The following is a 15,934-nucleotide window of genomic DNA, read 5'->3' as shown; positions in this document are numbered from 1 at the left end:
CACCTGTTTTTGTGTCATCCATAAACTTGGCAATAGTCCATTCACTTCCCTAATCTGTCACATATTTTAAATCATTCTGGCCCCAGCATTGATCCCTGCGGCAAGCCACTAGTTATAGGTTGCCATCCTGAGAATGCACCCCCCTTATCTCAATTCTCTGTCTTCTACTTGTTAGCCCATCCTCTATCTATGCCACTCCAACACCACTGGCTGTTCTGTTATTAAGTTGCCTAATATGTGGTACCTTCCCAAATTCCTTCTGAAAATCCAAATCCATAACATGCATTGCTTTGCATTTACCTATCCTCCTTGTAACTTCCTCAAAGAGTTCTAGTAAATTTGTCTGGCATGATTTCCCTATCATGAAGCCATGCTGACTCTGCTATTACATTTCTGCTAATTCACATGGTGTGTTTCTAAATGCTCTGCTACTACATCCTTTAAAATAGACTGTAACATTTTCCCAATAACAGACGTTAAGCAAACTGGCCTTTGGTTAGTTTTTTTTGGCTCCTTCCCTTTTTTAAATGAAGGTGTTGCATTGGCAGTTTTCCCATTCTCTGGGACTTTTCCAGAATCTAAGGATTCCTGGAAGATTACCACCACTGCAACCACGATCCCTGTAGCTACTTTCTTTAATATCCGAGAGTGTGTCCCGTTCGGTCAAGGGGACTTACTCATGTTTAACCCCATTAATTTCCTTCGGTGCTTTTTATCCAGTGATAGTTAGTTATTTTAATTTTTTTACCTATGAAATGTTTGCGCTGTTACATGATCTGTTTGAGTTCCCATTGTTTCCAGCTCTTCAGAATTTGAATAATATTCCCATCAAATCTTTATGGGTCCTTGAATTGCCTGCCACAGTTCTGCACATATCTTGCTCTATCAATACTGATATTCTATACTACTTCCTAAATTACACTAGTCTTGGTGCTATCAGCAATATTAGAGATATGACTCTCTATCTAAATCATTAATGAGAGATGGAACAGTTGAGGTCCCAGCACACTTACTGTCCTTTCGGACTTCCTTTGACTTTCTTTATATCTACACCATGACTATTAATTTGCAATATTCTTGTTGCTCTTTGCTTTAGTTTTAAGCTACCTCTTAGGTTAAACATGGTTGTTTTACTTACTAAGCAGATCGTTCCCCCTCAAGGAATATTAAATAAACTCTTTTTTGGTCTTGTCCCATTGTAATTATTCTCCATTTCACCAGTTTGTTGCTATCAGTCTCTGACTCATCCAGTTTGTTATTCTGACAAAATCTACAATCAAAAATTGTGCCAAGTTGCATCTTTTCAAGCAAAATGCTGAAATAAAATTTCAATCATATTATAATCAACGTCAGATAAATGCTCCCTTGACTAGATTAACTCAGTCTAATGTATTACTCACCATCACATCTAAGTCTGCTCTGTTGTCGGAACGAGAACATATCGCTCCAGACAACTATCTGGAATGTATTTAAGAAATTCATTAGACAGTCAAAAAGAGAGTCAAGGCAAGACCAAGTGCAAGGTACAGCAGGAGCTGGCACTGGCCAGCAGGAGAAACTGAGGGGACAGGGTCAGCAAAACTATACTGAGAGAAGCTAGGCACAGGAAAAGCTAATGCCAATACACACAGATGAGTAGTTAAGGTGTGACCAACAATATTAACATTCCGTAAACTAGAGTAGATGGTGACTACAATTCACACAAAAAATATGCATTTAATTAAAGATCTGAATACATAATTGTTGCGATGGCAGCAGAAGAATAAAAGCACAGGCAAGAAAAGGACAGAGTGGTGCCAACGTGGAGACATTGAGAAGCATACATCTTGGAGAGTCCTCTACCTACCAGGATATCAGTGCTCGCTATACAACTGAGCCTGAGATACTCCACTGCCCTTTGCTGCAGCTCTACATCTGAATTCCTCAACTGACTGTCACTGCGGAGCACACTTTGAATGGTCGACTTAATCTCAGGAAACAGGTTCACAAACTTGATATAAGTGGAAAGTAAGAGAGCTCTTGTGGGTACACTGCACAGGTGAAACTTCGAATGCAGCAGACTGAATTGTATTAAAGGGCTGAAAATCAAAAGAGAAGAACTTTCACAACCTCAAAATGCTCCAAAGTGCTTCATAGCCAACGAAATATTTTTGAAATAACATCATCATTATTGTCACGTGGCAAACAACTAGAATGTATTAAATTCCACCAAACACCAATCAATTGAGGGACCAGACAGTTTTGGTTATAAGAACAGAAAATGTTCTGAAGAACAGACATACCAGACTCAAAATGTTCACTCTGTTTCTTTCTCTTTGGATGCTGTCCAGACCTGCTGAGGAGCCTTCAGCATTCCCTGTTCTTACTTCAGATTTCCAGCATCCACAGTTTTTTACTTTTATGGGTTTCAGTTATCAGTTCAGGGGGATAAATCTTGGTCAGGTCATTCTGGAGAATAGCACGTTTTTGAATGATGCTGTAGGATGCTTACATCCATTTAACAGGGCAGACAGGTTACCACATTAATGTCATCTGAAAGACAGCAGCTATAATAGTGCAGCTTTCTGTTAACACGACACTGAAATGTCACCTTAGATAACTTGCTGAATTCTCACAGCCTTATAGATGTTTACAGTACAGAAGACGACCGTTTAGCCCATTGTGACTGTGCTGATTAACAAAGATCTGACTACACGAATCCCTTTTTCCAGCTCTTGGCCATAGTCCATGAAGCTGTGGCAACACAAATAACAATCTTAGTACTGTCTAAATGTTACAAGAGTTTCACACTCAACCCAACACCCACCCCGTCACCTTTCAGGCAGTGAGTTCCAGACTTCCACCATCCTTTGGGTGAAAAACTGTCTCCTCAACTCCCCTCCTAGCCTTCTACCTCTTACTTTAAATTTGTGCCCCTAGTTATAATCCTGTTACGAGTGGAAAAAGTTTCTTTCTATCCACCCTATCTATGCCCCTCATCATCTCATATGCCTCTATCAGGACCCCTCTCAACCTTCACTGCTCCAAGGAAAACAAGCCCAGTCTATCCAATCTTTTCTCATATCTCAGACCCAATAGCTCAGCTCTCCCGCTAGCATCCTGGTAAATCTCCCGGTAATTCTCTGAAGTGGGAGTGAATCTACACAGTTAAAATGCTATTAACTGAGTCAAGTTTGAAATAAAAGAAAGCCAGGCTATGGAAACCCTTTCTGATAAAATTAATGAAAAACAGCTCATACAATGGTTTAATATAGCAGGTACAAACCTATCACACAATCTCAAACATACTGCTGTAACAAAAGACTGGGCATACCTTTTCCCTCTTGATAAAGGTAGGGAGTCACTGGGCCCAGAAAGTTAACTGCTTTCTCTCCACAGATGTTGCCAGACCTCCTGAGTTTTCCAGCAGTTTCTGTTTTGTTTCTGGTTTCCAGCATCTGAAGTTCTTTGGCCTGCTTGCACCAAAAAGCTGTCAAATTCAATCTCCAGTTTAGACCAACTTAGCTAACTTGAGCTGGATCCACTACTGAATACATCTACCAATACAGTCCCAGCTCACAGAATCATGTTTTACTCTCTGTACCCTCCACTGTGCCTCAATACTGAGACCTTCAAATACAATTTTAACCTGTGAAGCAGCAAGTGTAGCTATATCTTAATGACTGGATAAAGCCCACAACCAGCGACCAGTGTAAAAGCTGAAAAATACAGAGACAGGAGCAGCAGATCATGGCCGATAAGGAGGTATTCGGAGGGGTGCATGGCCCACTGCCCCCATTGCAGGCCTTGCTAGCTGGAGACCGAATGATTGTGGGAGTCCCCATACAATGCTCTACAGTGAAGCTGGGCATATGCATACAGGTGAAGGCAGAAGTGACTTTCCAAAGGAGAGCAAGTGCAGCAAATCCAACTAACCTGGATCTTGGATCACCAGCAATTAGGTTTCCAAACTCTCCCAAGATATATCCACCCACTTTCACAAGGTTCTCATGGCAAGCTGGGGCTTGGAGGACCTGTCAAGAAATAATACACATGAATCCTCAGGATCAATGTTCTACAGTGAATTATGTTGAAATTACAGCACAGAAACTGGTCATTGAGCCCTCCCAGTCTGTGCAGTGTTAATTCTATATGGAAGCAATCAACCTAACCCCATGGGAATATTCTTATTCTTAATTTACAACTACGTATCTAAACTACCATCAAAACAAGCATCACTAATAAATCCGGATACTGGACTATCAAACAATATGAAATAGTTGAAAGCTCAGTCGGAGGCATGATTTAAAGAATGTATTAAAACAGGGTATTTCAGAGCTTAATGTCAAGGGGTCTGACGGTACAGATAGTAATGGCTGAGTGAAAACTTATCTTTTGCACTGATATGCTGGGCTCCCCCATCACTGAGGATGGGGATATTTGTGGAACCTCCTCCTCCTGTTAATTGTTTAAGTCTTCATGACTGGAAATGGCAGGGCTGCAGAGCTTAGATATGATCCATTGGTTATGGAATAGCTTAGCTCTGTATATCTCGCTTATCAACTTCAAAGAAGGGATGAGAAAGCACTGGAGAGGATGCAGAGGAGATGTTTCAGGATGTTGCCTGGGATGGACTTTTAGTTATGAAGAGAGATTGGACAGACTGGGGTTGTGATCCTTAGAGCAGAGGGGATTGAGAGGGGACATGACTGAAAAGTATAAAATTATGAAGGCATAAACAGGGTAGACAGGAAGAAACATTTACCCACTATGGGCCAAGTGCTGGAAAATGGGATTAGAGTTGTTAGGTTGTTGTTTTTGACCTGCATGGACAAGACTGGCTAAAGCGCCTTTTCGGGTACTGTAGGTCTCTATGGCTCAACCAGAACAACCTTCAGCCAGAACCGCTGAGTGGATGATCCATCTCGGGCTCCTCCAGTGGTCCCTAGCATCACAGTTATCAGTTTTCAGTCTTCAGTCAATTTGATTCATCCCGCATGATATTACGAAACAGTTGGAGGCACTAGATGACTGGGCCCTGTCAACATTCGGCGTTAGTACTGAAGACTTATGTTCCAGAACTTTCTATGCCTGTAACAAAGCTGTTCCAGTACGGTTACAACACTGACATCTACCTGACAATATAAATAATTTCCCAAGTGTGTCAAATCTAACCTTGTCTATTCCGGTTCTTTCAGTCAATTCTCAATTATCAGCAAAATGATGGAAAGAGTCGTCAACAATGGCATCAAGCTGCATCTGCAAAGGAAAAATCTGCTCAATAGCACTCAGTCTGGTTCTGCCAGGACCACTCAACTCCTGACCTCATTAGAGCCTTGGTTCAAACATGGACAAAAAGGCTGAATTCCAGAGGTGAGGTGAGGGTGACAGCCTTTGATATTAATGCAGCATTCGACCAAGTGTGGCATCAAGGAGCCCCTAGCAAAACTGGAATCAATTGCTATCGGGGGACAAACTCTCTGCTGGTTGGAGTCACATCTGACACATCAGAAGATGGTCGTGGTTGTTGGAGATCAGTCATCTCAGCTCGAGGATATCACCGCAGGAGTTCCTCAGGGTAATGTCCTAGGCCCAATCATCTTCAACTGCTTCATTAATAATCTTCCCTCCATCATAAGGTTAGAAGTGGGGATGTTCACCATTGATTGTACAATGTTCAGCACCACGCATGACTCTTCAGATACTGAAGCAGTCCATGCTCAAATACAGCAAAACCTGGACAATAACCAGACTTGGGCTGACAAGTTGCAACTAATATTCATGGTAATGACCATCTCCAATAACAGACAATCTAACTATAACCCCTTGACATTTTATGGTATCACCCTCGCTGAATACCCTACTGACCAGAAATTCAACAGGACTAGCCTCTGACCTGCTCTTATAGCCATTGTATTTATATGACTGTAAGAGCAGGTCAGAGGCTAAGAATTACGTAGCAAGGAACTCACCTGCTGACTCCGCTAAGTCAGACCACCATCAACAAAGTACAAGTCAATGTACCTCCCCAGTCGCCTGGATGAGTGCAGCTCCACCAACAATGCTCGAGAAAATTGACACCATCCAGGATAAAGCACCCCTTTTAATAGCTCCCTAACTGTTACCTTCAAGATTTGCTTATGCACCTCCGACCCACAACAGCAGCAATTCCAGAAGGCAGTTCACCTCTGCCTTCTCAAAGGCAAGCAGAGATGGGCAATAAGTGCACAAACAGTGTTACCCATATCCAATGAACAAATTAAAAAGAGAGGAAGTGAATGCAGTGATTTGAATACAAGAAAGAGTATTTATAAATCAGGACATGGTTGGCTCAGCGACATTGTCAGACTGCTTGCAGAGGACTGATGAATGGTGGATTTGCTCCATGTTAAGATCTAGTCAGCTGAGTGTAGATGGTCTCAAGTTTATAGAAAGTGGAAGCTGGGTGTGTAATCTGGAAAGCATGTTGAGGACTGAAATAACACAAAGAACTGCAGATGCTGAAAATGTGAAACAAAAACAGAAATTGCTGGAGAAATTCAGCAGATCTGGTAGCATCTGTAGAGAGAGAAAAAGAGTTACCCTTTCAGGTCAAGTGACCCCTCTTCTGATCATTCTGAAGAACTAGGTCAACGGGTCTGAAACATTAACTTTGCTTTCTTTCCACAGATGCTGTCAAACCAATGATGGCTCATTGGTTTAGGGGTATGATTCTCAGTTGGGGCCTTGTACGGTATAGACATGCAAGAGGTCCCGCATTCAAATCCCTGGCAAGCCTTCGATTTCTTGTCTTCAGTTTGAGGTGGCAAAGTCACACAGTGGTTAGCACTGCTGCCTCACAGGGCCAGGGTCCTGGGTTCATTTCCAACCTCTGGCAACTGTCTGTGTGAAGTCTACATGTTCTCCATGTCTGCATGGGTTTCCTCCAGCTGCCCCGGTTTCCTCCCACAATCCAAAGGTGTGCAGGTTAGATGGATTGGCCATGCTAAATTGCCCATAGTGTTCAGGGATGTGTAGGTTAGGTGGATTGGCCAACGGAAATGCAGGGTTACAGGGGTGGGGGGTGTGAGTCTGGGTGAAATGCTCTTCGGAGAGTCGGTGTCAATTTGTCAGGCCAAATGGCCTGTTTCCACAATGTAGGGATTCTATGATTCTGTTTTTGAATGGTTGAGGATGTTGGTAACAAGGACATGGATGTAAGGAATGACCACTTGAGGCAAATGACAGTGGATGAATTGGCAACACTATGACTGTGGAAGTAGGCAACCTTTATGACGGAAAAGTTACGGGGTCAGACATTCAGCAAGCTATGAGATAGGTCAGTAAGGCTGTAAACAATCCGGATTAGATTTGGAAAGCAGGAGCTTAATAGAGGGTTGACACAAGCCTTCAAATTCCAGCTCACTTCACAGATGTAAATTAAAAGTACTGTCCTCATTTCAACTGTTTCCTTAAATAAGAAAACATTCAAATTACTAAAGACTTGTAAAACACAAGTTAGCTTGTTTTTCAGTGTTTACTGTTTGCTTTAGTTTTTATGGACATGAGAGCTATTAAGATTAGGAAAACAACTTTAGCTTAATATTCTCTCTGGCTTTAATAGAACACAAAAACAAGATGAGATGTTTGATCAGTACACGGCTCTCACACACTGTTTCAAAAACAGACTCAAACTTTACCTGGTATCTGTCTTCCTTATATCTTTTGTGAGGTGACTTCATGTTTTTCCCACAGTAAAGGTTCTTCATGTTAAAATGAATGCATTAAAAGGTAATTGAATGCAAAATTTAATCACATTACTGTGAAATATGTAATTTTTCTGAATGTCTTTGCTTTAAACATTATTTTAAGGCATTAGAAATTTCAGTTACAGCAAAATAAAACTGACAGGTGGAAATGCTTCCAGAAAACAGTAAGTGAATTTCTGGAGAACTGACAAGAATAAAGAGTATGAAGCGACAGGCTATCCGAATATTGAAACCCCTCTCAGAACCAAGGAATGGAACCTCAGTCTAGCGCAACTGCAGAATTGATATTTTTGTCTGAATTTCCCATTTGAAGAGGTTCACAATGGAATACATGATGATAGCTGACTTTTGGGAGTTTTCTTTTGTCATATCTATACCTTTGAAAAAAGAATTGGAGACATAAAATACTGGCTTAAATATGAGTTTATGACATTCTCAGATCCCATAATTATCTGACACCTAATCACTCAATGGCACAGCTTCTGCAATTGCCTCGTGAAGGAAAGATAAATTAAACCAGACATTGCCAGTTTCCATCTAAGGCTGGTCAGTTACTGACTCCACTTGGATGCAGGCTGTACAGTGTCGATTCATCCTACTGCATGGAAACCAATATCACATCCTGTTCTTGTTCAACGGAAACCTGCATGCGTATTTTCATTAATCAGGATTGAGCTAACTCTGATGGCATCCACAGAATAATATCCTTCTAACAGATTCAGTTCAGCCTCAGATGGAGGACGTTACACCATGTAGCTCGGGTTTTGGATGCCGTGGTTGGTTCGCTCACCGAGCTGGTTCGTTAGTTCACAGACATTTCATTATCCTGCTGGGTAACATCATCAGTGCAGCTTCCAATGAAGTGCTGTTATGTTGTCCCGCTTGGTATTTAAACTCTGGGGTCCGTTGGAATTGCTTACCTCATTTCCGGTTTTTCTTCGCAGTGGTGTACATATAGAGTCTAATTCTACATGTTTATTGATGGCCTTCTTGGTGGAGAACCGAGCCTCTAGAAATTCCTGTGCTTGTCTCTATATGGCCTGTCCTAGGATCCTAATGTTATCCCAATCGAACTGGTGGTTCCCCTTTTCCATGTGAATGGAGATGAGTAAGTACTGGTCATGTCTTTTTGTTGCTAGTTAGTGTTCATGTATTCTTGTGGCCAGTTTCCTTCCTGTCTGTCCAAAGTAATGTTTGTCGCAGTCTTAGCATGGGACCTTGTATATCACGTTGGTTCAGTCCATAGTGGGTAAGTGGTCTTTGATTCAAGTTAGCAGTTGGCGTAGTGTTAACATAGGTTTATATGCCACTCTGATGCCCAATAATTGTAGGAGTCTTGTGGTCAGTTCGGATATGTTCTTGATGTATGGTAACGTGACGAGTGTGTCAGGGCATACTGTATCTTCCTGTTGTTGTTTGTGTGATAGGCATCGTCGGACCCAGTTGTTCGGGTATCCCTGGCAGGGACCATCAGTTCTGAGGAACGGTCACTGGACCCGAAACTTTAAAACTGATTTTTTTTTTCTTCACAGACGCTGCCAGACTTGCTGGGCTTTTCCAGCAACTTCTGTTTTTGATGTTGACCAAAATCCGATGGCCCGTGTCCAAGGATTTTAAAAGGAAGGGATTGTGGAGGCATTGGTCGAAATAGTCCAGAATTAACTGGATTTCAGGAGGGTTCCAGTAGATTTGGAAACCACTGATGTTACACCTCTGTTCAAGAAGGGAAGGAGACAGAAAACACGAAATTACGGGCCAATTGGCCTAATGTCTGTAATTAGGAAACTGCTATACTCTGTTACTAAGGAAGAAGCAGCAGGACATTTCAAAACACTGAACACAATCAGTGGCAACATGGTTTTGTGAAAGGAAAATTATGTCTGACAAATTTGTTAGAGTTCTTTGAAGACATATGAGCAGAGTAGATAACAAAGAACTGGTAGATACAGTTCCTTTGGATTTTCAGAAGGCATTTAACAAGATGCCATACAAAAGGCTATTGCACAAAATAGGAGCTGATGGTAATCTATTAATATGAATTGAGGATTGGTTACATATCGAAGACAAGTGAGTCAGGATTAGTGGGTCTTTTTCATGTTGGAAAGACATAACTAGTGTTGTGACACAAAGATCAGTCCTAGGGCCTCAAATATTTATGATCTACATTAATGACTTGGAGGAGGGGCCAGAGTATAACGTATCCAGATTTGCTGATAATACAAAAATAGGTGGGAAGGTATGTTGTGATGAAGACAAAGAATCTGTAAGGGATATAGATAGGTTGAGCGAGTAGGCAAAAACATAATACATGGAGTTTAATGTAATAAAGTGTGAGATCACGCACTTTGATAGGAAGAATCAAAAGGCGAACTACAACTTGCATGGAGACGCTCTCCAAAAAATGCAGCACAGAGGGTTCTGGGTGTTCTTGTGCACTGGAACCAAAAGGTTAGAATGTAGGAGCAGCAAGTAATTAAGGAGGCAAATGGAATTTTGCTAGGGGATTCGAGTTGAAAGTAGAGAAGTCTTGTTCCAATTATACAGGGTGTTGATGAGGCCATACCTAGAGTGTGATGTACAGTTTCAGTCCACGTATCTAAGGAAGCATACGGAAGCTGTTCCATCAGGGGGAAAATCTTGAGCCAAGGGCACAGTTACGGAATAAGGGGTCACTTGTTTCAAACTGAGACATAAAGGAACTTCTTCCCCCAGAGTGTAGTGAATGTTTGGAATTCTGATTTACCACCTTTTGTATGGATTTTAAATTTCAATTTAATACTATCTTAACTTCCCTGGATAACCCTGATTGGCTTATCCCCTTCCTAGAATCTTTCTTCCTTTCTGAGATATATCTTTGCTCTGAGTCATGAACTACTTTCTTAAATTTCTGGCATTGTTCATTAACCATCTTTTCTGCTAAACGTCTTTCCCAACCAGCCAACTCTGCCCTCATTCCTTCGTAGTTGCCCTTATTTAAATCAGCCATAATTGTTTCTGACCCATGTTTCTCACTCAGAGACTGAATGCTATTTTTTACCATGTTATGGGCTCTATTTCCTTGGGATCTTTCACTCTGAGATCATTTAATAAACTTGCTTTATTATACCTTACCAGATCCGAAACAGCCTGATCCCTGGTTGGATCCAACAAAGGTGGCTCAGTGGTTAGCATTGCTGCCTCACAGCACCAGGGACCCGGGTTCGACTCCACCCTCGGGCGACTGTCTGTGTGGAGTTTGCACACTGTCCCTGTGTCTGCGTGGGTTTTCTCCAGGTGCTCCGGTTTCCCCCCACAGTCCAAAGATGTGCAGGCTAGAGGGATTGGCCATGCTAAATTGCCCATAGCGCTCAGGGATGTGTAGATTAGGTGGGTTACAAAGGGATGGGTCTGGGTGGGATGCTCTGAGGGTCAGTGTGGACTTATTGGGCCGAAGGGCCTGCTTCCATACTGTGGGGATTCTATGATCTGTATTATTCTTGGAAACTGACCTGAATTACTCTACAAGTTCATCTTCAATGCTAACATCTCCTATCTGCCAATGACATAAAAATAAGTGGCACAGCAAACAGTGAAGAAGATTATCTAAGAGTACAACAGGATCATGATCAACGGGACCAGTGGGCCGAGCGTTGGCAGATGGAGTTTAATTTAAATAAATGCAGGGCAAGACTTACACAATTAATAGTAGGGCCCTGTGGAATGTTGTCGAACAAAGAGACCCTGGGGTGCAGGTACATAGTTCCTTGAAAGCCGTGTCATAGGTGGGGAGGTGAAGAAGGCATTTGACACACTTGCCTTCATTGGTCAGGGTAGTGAGTATGGGTGTTGGGACGTCATGTCACAGCTGTACAAGACAAGACATTTGTAAGGTCACATCTGGAGGACTGTGTACAATTCTGGTCTCCCTGCCATGGGAAGGATGTTATTAAATTGAAAAGATACGAAAAAGATTTACAAGGATGTTACTGAGACTGGAGGGTTCAAGTAATAAAGGGAGGGTGGATAGGCTGGGAATTTTTTTCCCCTGGAGTATAGGAGGCTGAGGAGTGACCTTATGGAGATTTATAAAATTATGAGGGGCACAGATAAGGTGAATATTAGAGGTCTTTCCCTCAGGGTAGGGGAATCCAAAACTAGAGGGCACAGCTTTAAGATGAGAAGGGAAAGATTTAAAATGGACCTGAGGGGCAATGTATTCACACATACGGTGGCATGCATATGCAACGAGCTGCCAGAGGAAGTGGTAGAGGTGAACATTAAAATATTTAAAAGACATTTGGACAGGTACATGGATAGGAAAGGTGTAGAGGGATATGTGCCAAATGTAGCCAAATGGGACTAGATCAGTTTAGGAAACCTAGTCGGCATGGATGAGTTGGGCTGAAGGGTCTGTTTCTGTGCTGTATGACCGTATCTAATGTTACCTACTTGAAGATTAAAATCAATGATTAATGTACTGCTTTTTTTAACATGCCCTCATTATCTCCTGATTTATTCGCTGTCCAACAAAACAGCTACTGTAAGGGGACCAATAGACTATTCCTTCCATTGCCTTCCTCCCTTTGTTATTTCTTACCTCGATCCATTTGAATTCTAAAGTTTCCAATGCAAGATCATTTCTTGCTAACATATTAATTCCATATCGCACTTCCAAAGCTACACCATTCCCTTCACTTCTTCCCTGTCCTTTCAAAAGGTCACCTGATGTTGAATATTTCATTCTCAGCTTTGATCTCCTTGCAACCATGTTGCCACAATGGCTTTAAGATCACACCCTGCAACTTCTTTTTGTGCTGTTAATGCATTTATTTTGTTCCACGTACTACGTACATTTAAGTAAATAGCTATTAATTTTGCTTTTTTCAACCATTTTTTCCTTGTGACCTGATCTTCTGCTGCTTTTTTTATGTTTGCATATTCTTTCCATTCTTGTCCCACTCCGGGGATCACTGTCAAAATAGCTGCCCTGCAATGCTGCTGTATCCTTTTTCTTTATAAGTCTACGTTTCCCCTCTCCCAAAACCTTTGTCATTAGTTTGAAGCCCTCTCTACAGCCCTAGTTATTTGATTCCCCAGAACGCTGGTCTCAGCACAGTTCAAGTGAAATTTCTCCCACCAAAACAGCTCATTTCTAGCCCAGTACTGGTGCCAGTGCCCATAAACTGAAACTCATTCCTCTCACAGTAATCCTGAGCCACTCATTTAATTCCTTGACTTCATTTACCTTGTGCCAGTTGCCCATGGCTCAGGTAGTAATCCTGAGATTATTATCTTGGAGGTTCTGCTTTCCAGTTTTGGTCCTAATTGTTTAAAATCTTTCAGCAGAACTTTCTTTTGTATCTATCAATATTTGGCATCAATATGGATGACATCAACTGAATCACTCTCCACTCTCTCCAAGTTCCTCTCCAACCCTGGGGTTGGCACCTCAAATATGGCACCAGGCAGGCAACACAGCTTTTGGACTCTTCCCTCACAGCTGCAAAGAACAGTATCCATCCTCACACTTATCTACACAACTTGCTAGAATCCCATTAATGTTAGACAGTTATACAGACTGCACTCTGGGTCAACATACTTGCCTCTCCTACAATCACATCCCCCTCTCCTTGATCACAGACCAAGTTCACATGACCTCATCTAAAGGGCATGACTGCCTCTTGGAACAAAATGTTTTGGTAACTGTCCCCATCCCTGATGTGATGCAATGTCTGTAGCTAGACTCTAGCTTCTCCACTCGGATGTGAAATTACTCGAGCTGCAAACACTTGCTACAGATGTGTTCACTGTGGATCACCTTGGTGCCCAGCAGCTCCCACATGCTGCAGCTGCAACACAGTAAGTGGTTAAAATCACTCTAAAATCCCTGTGCTTTACATTTGAATGATCCCCATTCTTAACTTTATTGTATCATTTACCATTTTTAACGCTCTAATGTTAATCTTATGCCTAACTAGATTTTTTTAAAATAGAAAACAAAAGTAAAACAACCAGAGATCTGAACAGAAACTGAAGATCTTACACTTTAAAGACTAGAAACACTCACCAATCAGCTGCTTTGCTCAGACAAAATGAAACAAATACCTTTCTCTTTCCTCTGCTGAAATCCTTGAGATATTTAACCCCTACACTCTATTGTAAGTCACACTAGGTTGGCTTTTTATACATGTTCTGACACAAAGGGCCGAGCTCACTCAGTTAGGATCCAGTTTCAGTCCATTCTTAATTAGGCTACTCTTTCAATGCAGCTCTTGAAAATGGGCTGCTCAAAGATTGCTACTACAGAATTCAAAATTTCTGATTTCTCTTTAAGCAAACCACAAATCACAATTCTAAATTAGGTTTTCACACATTGAAGATTGAGACACTATCTTAGCCAGCAAATGCACGCACTCACTCCAAGTTCACAAGTAACTGCTAATAAGAAAGAAGTCAAAACTTTTTGTCTTGTGCTTATCAATGTTAACTTACATAGCATGAAAAGAAGATGCTGATTGCTCTTGTAGGCAAAAGGAACTTGTCCGTTTATTGCACCTTTCCTATTCAGAGACTACTGTATTCTGTATTACAATGCCCTGACCAATCAGAATCTACCTGCCTGATCTGAGTTTAATCAGCCAACTAAGATAGACAGGTAATAGTTCCTACTTCATCTCCAAACCAACCACAATCCAACCTATTGTATGAAATGTTATCTTATGGATAATATGGCTGAAATGCATATTGTGCTACACCCATTATCATGAGGGGACAACCTCCCCAGATTTGAGAGCGTGGGTTAAATAATAACTTACCTCAAACACAGTCTTGGCTGCATACCCCTGTACATGATCACGACTGACAACGATCTGAATGACTCGATACCACACCTCCTCACTAACATAGTCACCAGCGATTCGGATCAGGTTCAAGATGGTGTCGACATACCATGTGTAGTCCACTGCGTACCTCTCAGCCAGGATTGCTATTTTCAATACCTAGAGTGAAGAAATGGACTCATCAGACCTACAAAAGTCTTCAATGGCCCCATTTATAAAGTCCCAAAATTTGAGAACAAAATCTCAGCTGACACTCAGGAAGTGCTGCATTATCACAGATATCATCTAAGAGTAAGTTCTTCTTGGTGTCCTTAACAATAATTATCGCTCCGGCAATATTCTTGAACAGATTATGTAATTATTTTCTGACTTCTGTTTGTAGTTGCTTTTTTTTTTCATTACAGCAATGGTTACACTTCAAAAATACTGGAATCATTCCAATCCACCTCCTCTGCATCTGCTCAAACATCTTCACATTTTTCCTAAAGTCTAGTGACCAGGACTCAATCAATACACTTGCTGATGCTACCCAGAGCTTTCTGAATATAACTACCCTTCTTTTATACCTAATACCTCTATTTATAAAGTCTAAAATTGCACCTGCTTTGTATCCTGCTTTGTGGGAGGTCAATCATCTCAGCTCCAGGACATCTCTGCAGGAGTTCCTCAGGGTAGTGTCCTAGGCCCAACTATCTTCAGCTGCTTCAATGACCTTCCCTCCAATCATAAAGTCAGAAGTGGGGATGTTCGCCAATGATTGCACAATGTTCAGCACCATTTGTGACTCCTCAGATACTGAAGCAGTCCATGTTCAAATGCAACAAGATCTGGACAATATTCAGGCTTGGGCTGACAAGTGGCAAGTGACATTCACGCCACACAAATGCCAGGCTATGACCATCACCGATAAGAGACAATCGAACCACTGCCCCTTGATATTCAATGGTGTTACCATCACTGAATCTTCCACTATCAACATCCCAGGGGTTACCATTGACCAGAAACTCAACTGGAGTCACCACATTAACAGAGTGGCGACAAGAGCAGGCCAGAAGCTGGGAATACTGCGGCGAGTAACTCACTTCCTGACTCCTCAAAGCCTGTCCAAGGCACAAGTCAGGAGTGTGATAGAATACTCCCCACTTGCCTGGATGACTGCAGCCCCAACAACACTCAAGAAGCTTGACACCATCCAGGACAAAGCAGCCCGCTTGATTGGCACTACATCTACAAGCATTTACTCCCTCCACCATCGACACTGAGTAGCAGCAGTGTGTACTATCTACAAGATGCACTGCAGAAATTCCCCAAAGATCCTCAGACAGCACCTTCCAAACCCATGACAACTTCCATCTAGAAGGACAAGGGCAGCAGATATATGGGAACACC

General features: G+C 41.9%; 1 protein-coding gene across 3 annotated transcripts in view; it reads right to left on the bottom strand.

Annotated features, from left to right (window-relative positions):
* LOC109921453 (AP-2 complex subunit alpha-2-like) overlaps positions 1-15,934 on the bottom strand; it is an 89,216-nt gene that overhangs the window by 36,852 nt on the left and 36,430 nt on the right. For all 3 annotated transcript variants that reach the window (XM_048607091.1, XM_048607092.1, XM_048607093.1), the window contains exons 11-13: positions 14,522-14,704; positions 3,916-4,013; positions 1,847-2,078 (exon numbers count right to left, since the gene is read on the bottom strand). In XM_048607091.1, the coding sequence (XP_048463048.1) occupies positions 1,847-2,078; positions 3,916-4,013; positions 14,522-14,704 (513 nt within the window). The remainder of the gene's footprint in view (positions 1-1,846; positions 2,079-3,915; positions 4,014-14,521; positions 14,705-15,934) is intronic.

This window comes from Rhincodon typus, chromosome 17 (genome assembly GCF_021869965.1).
Source record: "Rhincodon typus isolate 14 chromosome 17, sRhiTyp1.1, whole genome shotgun sequence".
NCBI classification, from domain to species: Eukaryota; Metazoa; Chordata; class Chondrichthyes; order Orectolobiformes; family Rhincodontidae; genus Rhincodon; species Rhincodon typus.
This window is presented reverse-complemented; position numbering and strand designations above follow the sequence as displayed.